The sequence below is a fragment of the Mugil cephalus genome, chromosome 17 (genome assembly GCF_022458985.1).
Source record: "Mugil cephalus isolate CIBA_MC_2020 chromosome 17, CIBA_Mcephalus_1.1, whole genome shotgun sequence".
In the NCBI taxonomy this organism is placed as follows: Eukaryota; Metazoa; Chordata; class Actinopteri; order Mugiliformes; family Mugilidae; genus Mugil; species Mugil cephalus.
In genome coordinates, this window is record NC_061786.1 from 18,196,665 (window position 1) to 18,209,068 (window position 12,404).

The 12,404-nt window shown below is 42.8% G+C and overlaps 2 protein-coding genes across 6 annotated transcripts; one reads left to right on the forward strand and one right to left on the reverse strand.

Annotated features, from left to right (window-relative positions):
* The first annotated feature begins 497 nt into the window (after positions 1-497).
* LOC125024228 (ensconsin-like) lies at positions 498-6,236 on the forward strand. Of its 5 annotated transcripts, none has more exons than XM_047611970.1 (15): positions 503-1,035; positions 1,708-1,785; positions 1,921-1,995; positions 2,103-2,266; positions 2,349-2,448; positions 2,609-2,725; positions 2,946-3,109; positions 3,199-3,317; positions 3,410-3,648; positions 3,732-3,906; positions 3,988-4,156; positions 4,306-4,410; positions 4,555-4,605; positions 4,749-4,974; positions 5,309-6,236. In XM_047611970.1, the coding sequence occupies exons 1-15, from the start codon at positions 909-911 to the stop codon at positions 5,317-5,319; spliced, it is 1,920 nt and encodes a 639-aa protein (XP_047467926.1). In that variant the 5' UTR covers positions 503-908; the 3' UTR covers positions 5,320-6,236. The 5 variants fall into 5 exon arrangements, with proteins under 5 accessions (XP_047467928.1, XP_047467926.1, XP_047467925.1 ...); XM_047611969.1 differs by having other exon boundaries at positions 1,924-1,995; positions 2,922-3,109; XM_047611968.1 differs by having other exon boundaries at positions 504-1,035; positions 2,922-3,109.
* Positions 6,078-11,923, reverse strand: LOC125024230 (vacuolar protein 8-like). Its single transcript, XM_047611973.1, has 13 exons — positions 11,696-11,923; positions 11,363-11,482; positions 10,676-10,795; positions 10,437-10,556; positions 9,003-9,122; positions 8,721-8,929; positions 8,600-8,645; positions 8,174-8,307; positions 7,972-8,103; positions 7,766-7,880; positions 6,922-7,056; positions 6,698-6,823; positions 6,078-6,554 (listed from the first exon to the last, which is right to left on the reverse strand). The coding sequence occupies exons 1-13, from the start codon at positions 11,886-11,888 to the stop codon at positions 6,421-6,423; spliced, it is 1,704 nt and encodes a 567-aa protein (XP_047467929.1). The 5' UTR covers positions 11,889-11,923; the 3' UTR covers positions 6,078-6,420.
* Positions 11,924-12,404: the final 481 nt, after the last annotated feature.

A 12,404-nucleotide genomic window follows, 5' to 3' on the forward strand; every position in this document is an offset into this window, starting at 1 on the left:
CCGTAACGACGGTTAAGATAAGATTTAGTTTTCTGCAAGTTGTTAAAAAATTCTGTCGAAACTTGGCTTGGGTTTGTGAGGAAAATTGCCTCAGACTTTAGTCAATATTTGGTACAAATTCAAGTCGTTGACATCAGTCGAATAAATTAGTAGGAGAGGAACAACTTATCTGAATGTATCTGAATCATTTAGAGGAGGGTTGACTGACATTTTCTCTGTAAAGAAAGGCCTCCATCTAGTGGTCAGACCATTTCATTCATTAAGAACATACCATGGGTGAAATAATAATTTCTCCGTCATGAATAAATGACACTAACTTTATCACAATGCATTAACGTGCAAAGCAATGTATGTCACTGGCTATTATATCACTGTTGTCATGGTAATTATTCATGAGGACAGGCTCTGTGCTCTGCTTCTATTTTTTCTTTTTTTTCCCCTGTCTCTAGGATACGCTGCATCCCTTTGGCTGTTTCCATCGAGCAACCAGGCGATGTGGTGGTGGTGGAGTTAAAGTGACACAGCCACATCATGTGAAAGTAAAGCAGAGCAGCTCACAAGGGTGAGATCTTTAAAGGGGGAGTAGCCTTATAATAGATAAGCCTCATTCAGGCTCAGAATCTCTCCAGACCTCCTTAACCTTAAAGGAGACCCGTGGAAATTTCCTACGTGGATAACCGTGCCTTAAAAAATATCCAGTCTGCTGGACAGGGGTATAAGGAGATGCTTTGTCTTCTTGCATTTCTCTCTAATCGTTTGTGAGGCACAGATGGACAAGCAGCTGATGCAGGAGGCAGTTCCCGGCGCAGCACACTCAAGCGAGCACCCAAAGGCATCTTGAAATAGAAATCCAAAAGAGGAGGAGGAGGAGGAAAGAAAGTAGGGGGATTTAGAGCGAAAGCATTGGTATGCCAGGCTCAATACCTAGCATGGCTGTGCAGAAGAAACAGAGTGTCATCCCTCCATCGCAGGGACCCATTCCTACACGTACCGTCGAGATCCAAAGGAGGGGAAACAGAACTGAAAAACCCGGAGGTTAGTAGCTTTTACCTGCGCCTCTTTCTTAAAGAGGGATATTTTTTTTTAGTATATGATCAAAACAAACCTTGAAGCAAAGGTAGAATAATCACAAATACATTACACACATAGATTATGCATATATAGAGTATCTGAATATATTGATGATGCATAGATAAATCATGTACATCTATTTTATTTTTATTTTACTGCAGATTACATCCTGATAGCCGTTTCATCATAGGAAAATAGTGTGTCCATGTGATTTCTTCCACACCAATCAGTCTTGTGGTGTGTCTGTGCGTCTTGGACTTTTTTTTCCCCCTTGCCTCTGCTTGCTTGAGTCATATTTATGAGGACTGGTCAGGTGCTAGCATGTTATTTTCGCCTTTTATTCGCAGGCAATTCATAATGGCTCTTTCATTTTGGAGCAAACCCTCAGGTCAACCCGAGTCTGTAACAGCTGCTACTGGGGACATTTCAAATTTATTTGTTTTGGGTTTGTACAGTATATAACAAGTACTTAACATTATTTACAGCACACAAAAAAATGTGTTTAATGGTAAAATCCTGTATCTGTTTATGCATTTATCACATCTGAACATGGGGTTTTAATTATAAAACCATAAACAGGACACATATATTGCCATTTTTCACTGAACAAGATCCATATTTTTTCCTCATTTGCAGAGAATGACTGCAGAACAACAAATCCCGTCAACAAGTCTGCAAAAACCTGCAACACGGCTACTGCACGGGCCAATGCCGGTTCGTCAGAGCTATTTTTTCCCTTTACAGACGATTGTAATTTGGGTTTTCATATTTAAATATAACTAGAAGTTTTACTTTGTGTCATTTATGGATTTAAATCTGCAAATCTAAACTCTTCTCCTGGTGTTGTAGCAGCTAACGGACCAAACGTCGATGATAGGCTGAAAGCAGCCCGAGAAAGAAGAGAGGAGCACCAGAAGTTGATCGGTGCGCAAGCTCTTTCGTTGATGCAAAATCACACACAACAGTGTCCTCAATTTCTATTAATATTAACACACATATAAATCTATTTATACCGGTCCATTCATCCGTAGCCTCTCGAGAGCTGGGCAGGTTGGAGCGGGAGGCGCGGGCCAGGCGTTACTACGAGCAACAACTGCAGGAACGCAAGAAGAAACTCCTGGAGCAGAGGCTCAAGGAGGAGAGGAGGCGCGCTGCGGTGGAAGAGAAGCGCAAGCAGAGGCTGAAAGAGGAGAAAGTGAGTTTCGGTGGTGGAAATTGAAACACTTTTATGAATTCCTGTTTCCCCCTGTCGCTGTATGTTTGTTTTCTGAATTCAGGAGCGATATGAATCTGCCCTGCGTAGGACGATGGAGAAGAGCCAAAGGGCCCAACAAAACCTGTCTCTAAACTCAAGAGGAAGGAAGCTCACCAAATATGGTAAGGCCGACGCTGTGCTTGACTTCTTCTTCTCTTTTAACATAATCTGTCTAACCTCTTAACTTGCAGTGTCTGTTTTTCTCCTTAACACCGTGACTCTTGGCATGCCTTATCTTTTGTTTTTGCTGCACTTAAAACTTTATACCGATCAATACGCTAGCTCCACGTCGCTTGCCACTGACAACATGGGAGAAGAATCTGGTCACCCGCCTCCTCACCCCCACATGCTCTTATCTGGCCAGAAGCAAGAGTGCTGCATGTCAGTCAGGAGAAGAAGGTACTCTCCCTGCCATGATTTCTCCCCTTATCTTTGACACTGTGACGCTGGCGATGCCACGTGAACTAACTTACCCAGACTCTCCTGGTGACTAACTCTGCTACCTTTCCTCTCTATTGACTCACCGCCTCATATTTCCATCATTTTCACTGTTCCCTACATTCGTGAATAATTGCTGCTCTAAACACTGGCTCAGTTGTCCATGTTTGTCGTCGTGCAGTTTCATTCCACTCCATGAATACCACCACCACCACCACCACCACCAACAACAACAACAACAGCACCACTCACAAACCGCAGCACCGCTCTAACTCAGTCCACCGGAAGCCATCTGCCTCTCCCAGCTCCTACAAAAGCAAGCACGTGGTCATCAGTGTGCCTCAGGTACATCCAGCTCTTCATTTTTAGGCATCAGAATGAAATAAATAAAAGATGAAAAGGACAAACATCACACCCTTTTTTCTTTGGCTTAGATCAAAGCAGCAGGTCAGCAAGATCCTGTCAGGAAGAGCTCAAACATTAGATCGACTGCCGTCAAAACCGGTGCAAAACCAGCTCCGCTAAGCAGAACAGCCTCCCCTTCGCCGGAGCGGTGGGTAAAACACCTCGACTGTACATTCTTGTCAAAGAGACACTTATGGGAACAAAGTCAGACATCTGCCCTCTTCTACTTCGATCTTGCAGAAATGCCCAAAGATCAATTAGCAGACATCCAACCCCGCTGCAGATTGAGCTCCCATCTGTCCCCGAGGAAGATGTTGCCGTTTGTAGATCAGCCCTCTCTCCGGGTAACTCGAGGCCTGTCAGGACATCAGACGAAGGTCAGCGAGAGAAACCGAGGGAAGAAAATCCACCGGAGACTCCGCGTTCGAACTTGCCTGACAGTGAGAAAGAGGCTTTAACCAGAACAGCGGGAGATGGAAGTAAGCGTCAAATAAAGTGTGTGTTTGAGGTTTTTCTAGGAGTATGTCTGTGTGTCAGAGTTGAAACTGCTGCCTCTCCTCAGGTCCTTCCAAAATGCCCCCTCACTCAACTCCGCAAGTGTCTGAAGTCAGGCGGCCCTCAGCTGGGACCACGGACCCGGAGCAGGCCTCGCGTCTCCTGGCTGAAAGGAGGAGAGAGGCCCGACTACAGCGGGAGAAAGAGGAGCAGGAGCGTCTGCAGAGAGAAGAGGCCGAGCGGTAAAACGCGCTTTCTTCTACCTTGACAGAAATGCTGCAGCGGTAGGCCATTAAGACTGCTGTCTCACAATTTATGTGCAGGCGTAGCCGCGAGGACCTGGAGCTCAAGAGGGCAGAGGAGCGAGCGCGACAGAATGCCGAAGCTCAGCGTCTCATAGAGGAGAAGAGGAGAAGGGAGGAAGAGGAGCACAGGCGAGCTGAGGAAGAGAGGGCCGAGGCTATGAGGGAAGCCGCCCTCCTGCAGAAACAAGTGGGACATGCAAACATTTCTTCTGTCGTCAGTGAACGAGGAAGAACAGGACATACAGGCTCCCTCATGGATATGTTTTATTCATTCACATTGTGTAATATGGGAAAATAAATAACCAAATGCTTTTAAACTGCCCGTGTTTAACACAGAGAGAGGAGGAGCTAGCCAAAGAGAGGGCGCGAGCAGAGCAGATGAAGCAGGAGCGAGAGGTACTCGCGAAGAAAGAGGAGGCAGAACGCCAAGTGAGAAAAAAGGTAACAAGCTTTTTTTTTTTCAGTTGTTACATCTAAAAAGTTAGATTATCATTTCTGTTTCCAACCATTTCCCTGCATCATCCATTTATAATAAAAACAACAACAACATCAAAAGCTGTTTTTATAAGTCTTTTAATTTTTCAGCGACTTGAGGAAATCATGCGGAGAACCAGAAGGACAGATTCTCCAGATACGGTGAGATTTAGTGCTCCGTTCGCCTCGGGTCTCTCATGACGCAGATGCAGCATCAACTAACAACTAACCATCCCGGGCTTGTAAAAGCAGCACAGCTCGCGCTCCACTGAAGGGGGCTTATCTTCGCTTCTCTATCATCACAGAAATCTGTGCCGACGAGGATCCTGGCTAACGAAGCCCAGCCAAAGGAAAACACGGTGCCTGTGCACAATGGAGCGATAGATGCCATCAAGCTCCCGGTGGGGACTAAAACCACACAGCTGGGCCTGAACAATGAGGAGGACATGGTGCCTGTCGTGGCCTTCAAAGAACGCAGGTCTCTCAGAACGCTCAGCGGCCTGGAGGAAATCCAGACGCACCAGCGAGCAGGTGAGACGTGACCAGCGTGTCGCTTGAAACCAACCTCTTCAATATCTGTGGTAACTCTTTATTTGTCCCCAATTAGCTCTCATTCGATTCAGGATCAATCATAAGTGCTGTGTGCAAACAGAACATCATGCATTAGCCTGTAAACGCCCCCAAGAATGAAGTGAATTAAAATTAAGAAACGTGATGACGTGATTTCTGAAGCTAGTGTTAAGGTTGTTTGACAGGTTTCCTACCCCGGTGATGCCCCCATCAAGCTTTTCATTAAATATGAATATGTCTTAAAGTGCCAAATATGTTTGATACCCATCTCATCACCGTATTTTGCTTCATTTAGAGGTCATCTGAGCTGCAAGGAGACTGCGAACGCTTTGTCGGAGAGGCGCGATTTCTCTACAAAACACAGGAACTGCCGCAGCACAGCCATTCTGCTCCACCCTTCAGCACCTTTGAACGAGCATGTAAAGTTACTGCCTCGCCTCTCAGTGACGGCGCCAGCATCCCGTCACCTATCCGTGTGTGTAACCAGTGGCACAAATAATCACGCAAGTTACATGTTCATTCCTTCAGTACAGCGGGTTCCCGATCTAATGAACCCCAAAAGAAAATGTAGATGTGTAGACAGCGTTGCCGGCAAATGCAGTTTATCAATTAATGGAGAGTGTCGCTTTGGTGGCTTTGAAATACTAGGATTCTACCAATCACAAGACGTGGTGTGCTTTTTTTTTTTCTCTTTTGCTCATTCTAGATACTTCCTGCTACCCGAGCACTTTCCCATCCTCAGTTTGGTCACTGTGGAAATAGAGTAGCTCAAGTTTGCGCTAAGAACACAAGAGTTCGTCGTCTTAGTGGAAGACCACTTCCTATCTTAACCGTGAACTTTGCAAAGTACAGCACTCATACTTATATATATATATACATGTACATATATATATATATATATATTTCAAAGCTGCTACGGAACATAGTTTCCAAAGACTTTGCTTCAGTTGTGTGTGTGTTTTCTTAGAGGATATGATGCACAAAGCGTTTTCTTGCACTGACCGTTGCTTAGTTTGATATTGCGCATACATATCACGTTACAGAGCGACATCTGAAGCCTAAAGTAGGGGTTGAGTGGGTTTATTATAATACAACCATAGAAAACAAATGTATCCGAAATCATGAATATTTGATCTTATAGTTTAGATTTGCTTATGACTATCACATGCTGTTAAAATGTCAAAATATATGCCATATTTGATTAAAGTTGATACTATGCCGCACTTCTGTTCTGTTTTTTTTATTATTTGTGAGCTGTAAACATAAAAACAATAATTAAAAAAACACATTTAAACATGCTAAAAAACACACACACACACAGAATATAAAATATCATTACAGTGCATGAATGTAAACATCTTATGCAGTTCATGCTGTGCAAATATGTCAGTGTTTGTACAGGGAAAGTCAAGGGTTAACCGAAGAAGGGGAAAGAGGCTGAATCATTTGCAGTAGCTGTCTTGTTTCCTCCGTCTGCGCATGCACCGTCCACAGCTGAGCCTCCAGTTCACTGTTAGCCAGCAGAGAGGAGAAGCCTCCATCTACAGAGAGGAGGCAGCACAAAGCATGCTAAGAGCTCCTCAATCACAAAGCCTGTACTATTACAAATTAGCTTCAGGACATGTAGTATGATCCAGTAAACCATATACTTGTAGCAATTTCAGTTGAAATAAATAACATATACCTTTGGTCAGGTTGAATACGGTGACTATGGCCAGCTGCTGGAATTTAACATCTTTCATTTTGAGAAAAGCCAACAAGTATTTGGACATGGAAATGTAGTGAGGCCTCAGCAACTGTATCAGATCCTCTGTATGAAAAAAAGAAAGAAACAGCAACTTTATAAGTATAATTTAAATCCTTTTTTGTTTTTTTTTAATTTTTGGTAGATGTCACACAACACATTACCAGTCATTTGTAATTTGCTTATGATAGCCGCACAGTTATACGAGAGCTGAGGATGTCTTATCTGCGCGGACAGCTTCACCAGCCCCGAAACTTGCTCTGGTGTTATCGTTGTCGACAACTTAGCCTTAATTGTGTCTGAAACAAAAAAAAGCAAATCAAAGATATTTACAAGATCATTATGCGAAAAATGCAACATCCTCCTGAGACCCGGCGTCCTCATATGTGGTCAGGTTTTAGGTTGGTGGCAGCTTCTTATTCTCCTTCATTTAGACCCGTTCTCCTCATAAGTGGACGCCTTTATCTGCCATCTAGTGGTAGCACATTTAACAAATTCTATCAGTAGTAACAAACTGCAGCATCGCTGATTAGCAAGTACCCGTTTGAGGACGTTGGGATTACACACCCTGCTCAAAGATGATGCTTAGTTTTTATACTACAAATAAACATCCAGGTCTCAGGAAGATAAGCATCATCAGATCTTGTAAATGTAATCTTCTGTTTATTCATGCTTATTAAATTCTCTAGTTTGACATGACAACAAATCGACAAGTACTCGTTTGGGGACGTTTCCAATACAGCTTTCGCTTTAAAATAAACAGTTTTATATTTTGGTACACACTGGTATATTGTAATATACAGTGGAATATTACAACAAATATATATATTTGTTTAAAAAAAACAAAACAACTTCCAGTTCAAGGATGATGCTTATTTTTTATACTTCTTAGGTCCTACTGATCCCAAATACCTACAGATCTTAATCTTATCTTAAAATTCCAAACAAATACTTGGGTCTCACAAGGTTATATCCTTAGCAAATATTATTTCATGTCTGAGTGCTCACCCCATGTCGTCAGGTGGCTTAGGCATGATGTCACGTGGAGCAGCGTCTCGTCTGACAGGGAGGGAGAGAGTAGAGCCCGGAGGAGTCCCGGCAAACACAGACTTTCCATCACAGCCTGGATAATGGTGATGGGATTCAACATGACTTCATCGCGAGTTTAGCAATCTCAGGCAAACGGATAAGGCACGTGACACACATTCACGTACCTGCTCACCCATGCGGGAGCTACACAGGTCAGTGATTATCTTGCAGCTGTGCGCGACTATAACGGAGCTGGGCCTGGGATGATGAAGCAGCCGACTGATCTCCTCCAGCAGCCCTTCACTCAGCAGGATGTCCTAGAATCCAGTTATTATCATTTTTATTCAAACACAGTATTTATTTTCACGGCTGTGTGAGGATTCTTACATTATTTTGTGGGTGCGCAGACAGTGTCGACAGGAGTGTTATTGCAGACTCTGTCCACATAGGAGTAGAGGTTTTCAGCAGGGCCTTCAGAGGCAACACACAGTCAAGCTCCATCAGCTGCTCTTGGATCAGCACTGCACATAAAAAAAAAAAGACAAACAACATCTCCTTCAGGCTTAACATTATGACCTAATATTGTGCCAGTCTCCAAAACAGTTGTGACTCAGAGAATGAACATGGGCCTTCTGAAGGTGTCTTGTAGCATCAAAGGGCAAAAAAATATATTGGTCAACATCTTGTTCTGTTCTTCATGTTTTTTAGAGTTCTTCCTAAATTGCTTTTGCTTGTGTGTCTGTGTGGGTGCTACATGTCTAAGTAACATTTCCCAGCAGAACAGGCATTGCTTTAATGTTGTGACATAGTTACCGCTCTTTGAGAGGGTTTGAAGGCATCGGCACGCTTGAGCTGAATTCTGGAAAATAAATTTTAAAAAGTCATCAGATTTTGTATTTGATCTTTAAATCTCCTAACTCAAGCTCACAATTACCTTTTGCACAGAGGACGACATGAGAGTCAAAAGACACTTTGACAAATAATGGCCCCCGATGCTGAGCAGCTTCGGGTGATGCTCCTGGAGAGCGGCAATGTTGCACAGAGCAGAGCAGCTGTAAAACTGAACCTCCGAGTCTGAGGACTGCAGCAGGAGGACCAAAACAGGAATGGCCCCTGCCTGACATAAAATCCTCATCGACCAGTCTGGAAAAAGAAACTGCAATCAGCATTAAGAAGGCAACTTCAGGTAGAGCATGTTTAAAGGAAGTTACCCCACCTGACTGGGTGAGAAGCAGCAGAGCCCACGTTGCGTTCTGTTGCACCTTTGGATCGTAGGATTTTGCTAAAGCCAACAGCGGTATGATTCCATCAACCAGTAGAGCATCTCCGTTTGATTCTGTGTGAAGAAAATGTCAAAAACAAATATGCTTGGACGAACGCATTTAGTAATAGTTGCAGTGAAACATCACACAGGTTATGAAAGAAAACTTGACGACTTGTGACATTTTAAAATTATCAGCCACAACATTAAAACCACCAACCGTGAAGTGAATAACATTGATGATCTGGTTACAGATGTAATGTTTTTCTCGGAAACCAGAGTCATGGCCTTTATGTGGTAGCATCACATGAACGTTGCTGCAGACCAAGCACACCCGTGGCTATGGCAACTGGGGCGGTTCCTTGCTCGCTCAATTTTATGGAAAAAGAAAAGGGGATTCATCAGGCCAGACCCACCTTTTTCTATCGCTGTGTGGTCTAGTTATTATCGTCATGTGCCCATTTCAGAAGTGGATAGGGGTCAGCATGGACAGTCTTACTGGTTTGCAGCTACGCAGCCACGTACACTGTGATATACTGTGTTGTTGTTGTCACCTTTCTATCAGAAGCAGCATTAACTTTTACATCAGTATGAGCTTTAGAAGCCCAGGAAACCAACCAGCAGGCTAGCAGTCAGCTACCAGCTAGCAACCAACAAGAATACCCCAGCTAACCAGCCTAGCCAACAGCAGCAGGCAGTGTGTGTGTGGCACACACAGATGTTTCATTAAGTTAGGCCCGTGACACCTCAAGAAGGCTTAACAGGGGGATCCAAGAGAGATTAGCTTAGCCCTTTTTACTGCTATTCAACAAAAAAATTCTGTCAGTTGGGTGTCTGAGCTACCTGTTGCCCTGGAAGGGAAGGGGTCTGATGAGGATACAGACCGTGGTTCGGGCAGGGGATGCGGGTTGAGGATACAGAACTGAACCTCGACCCGCACACCCGAACACAAAATCAAACTACCAAACAGAAGAAATGTGAGATCTGAACGGTCTCCTCTTGTTCATCAATGAGCCTTCATCTTTTCACCCATTGTCCATCTTTGGAAAACTTCTGATAGGTACTAGCCACTGTAGACAACCATTAAGAGCAGAAGTTTTGGAGACACCTTGGAGTCAACTAGCTATCAAAGTCAGATGCTCAAATCTTTCCACTTTTCACGTCAATTTGCAATCTGCTTCTAACACATCAACTTTTATGACAAGATCTTGACATGACATAATTAATGTCACTCATTTGTCCAGGAATTATGATGATAAGTCATAATGTTGTGGCTGATCAGTGTATGCAGCTTATAGAATTAGCAACATACACCGCAAAGCAAATATATTGTTTGTTGTCTAGACAGATGGGACAACTATTTAAAAAAAAATAGAAGTTTGTACAAACCCGAGGAGGCCAGCAGGGCAACACATGCACAAGAGTGACACTGAGCTGCAGGATCACCGGACTGGAACAACTCCAGTATGGGCACCAGCATCCCCATGTCAATCACCAACTCTTTACGCACTGAAACCATATTTAAAGTAGAGTAATTAGGATCATCTGATCCTAAAAAAACTGTGATGATTTTACTTATGATGCCAGAATTAATGCACAGTCTATCTCTTATTATTCTTTTCTCTTACCATTATTCTTTAGTAACAGATTGACCAGGGAGAGTGAAATTGTCTTCTGCACATCTAGGTTGGCTGATAAAAGTAAAGCCATGACTGGCTCCATGAAGGTATCTGGTAGAGGAGATGTCACTGTAACACAATTACAGAGGGAATTTCAACATCCTTGCCTGACGTTTTGAAGGATAAACTCTGAGTACATTTAAGTTTAATTTAACACAATTTAAAGTAGCTGTCAGAGTGGCAACATTAATCATAATTTATGCAGTATCTTGCAGTAAATTATTAACCTCAACCAGGCAAACACAGGAATCTGTCAACCGCCACTTTCAAGCAAAATATGTGGTCATCAATTTCCATACTACTGGACATAACGTGCACTGAAACTATCACTACAATCTAAATAAAGTAGAAACCTGAGCTAAGGGTCCTCCATCTGAGCCTGAATTCAAAGGGTAAATAATAAAGCATTATGGCAAATTTCAAAATAAAATCCTCCCATTTTTCTTGTGTATGACAGAGTACTTTGTCTGCCAACAACAGTTGAAAATTTGCATGATACTGGTCGCACCTGTTGGAGAACTTATCTCGACTGCAAGACATGAGGAAGTGCAAAAACAGCAGAGGAATTTTATGTGGCACTCACATGTAATTCTAGTATGGCAGATTGTCACACAACACATTAAAAGCTTTACTCACAGTGATGACTGAGATGTAGATAATACATGGCTGCAGTTATTTGTAGATCAGGGTTTTCCGAGGATGCAAGTCTGTTCAGTGCTTGCAGACTTTCTTGAGTGAGGTCTTGAGTGTCATTGTCTGCGAGAAGATCGAGATTGACAATGAATAAATTCATTTCCAAAGACAATGAATGTTTTTTTCCGCTTTATTTCTTTCCTGTTCCTGATTTACGTTTTGGTGAAATACTTGTATGCAGTAAAAAGACGTAACATGACATCTGACACGATCAGTTGTGCAACTTTTAGTGCGCACTTTAATTACACATCCTCAAACAAAGAAAACGCTTCTTACCACCACACATGAGGTGTAAGGACTGCAATTCCTGCGCCGCCGTCCGCTCAGGTGAGCTCCCAAAACAGGTGCACCGGCAAATCTCCCTGAAAACTTCCCTTATTTTCTGCTCTAAGTCTCTGCAAACTCTCCTCAGATTTACAGCGAATTCTCTGAGCAAACGGGAACACTTGTCGCAAAAGCCTGAAGCCATGGCCGCATCTTGCACAGGCAGACAGACAAACAGACAGGTGAGTTCTTGTGTAAGAAGAATGAGCTACGTCGACAGAATATGTTCCTCCTTGGCCCCGCCCCCTACCACTCGCTTACAAAAGTTTTGCTTATACGGAGGTCATTGCATTTATTTATTTGATTACATCCCCACCCAAATCGGAGCAATGCACAGGAATTTCAAATTTAAAAAAAAATATATATATATATATATATTTTTTTATTATTATTTATTTATTTATTTTTTTAAAGTTAGTGTACAAGTAGCATGAACTTACAACAGACAAAACCATGAAAAAAAAGCAATTGAAGTCAAGGTTAAGGTCATACACTTTGCATTATCACATAACATACATAGCAAAAGGGGAATATTGTAGGAGTGAGAAATTATTTATTTATTTCTGAGGGAGATAGGGCCACAAATTCCTTTTTTAAGGGATACTTGACTCAACAGCAGTTTGATGGACATATGTGGAATATTTCTTCTTCATATAATCAT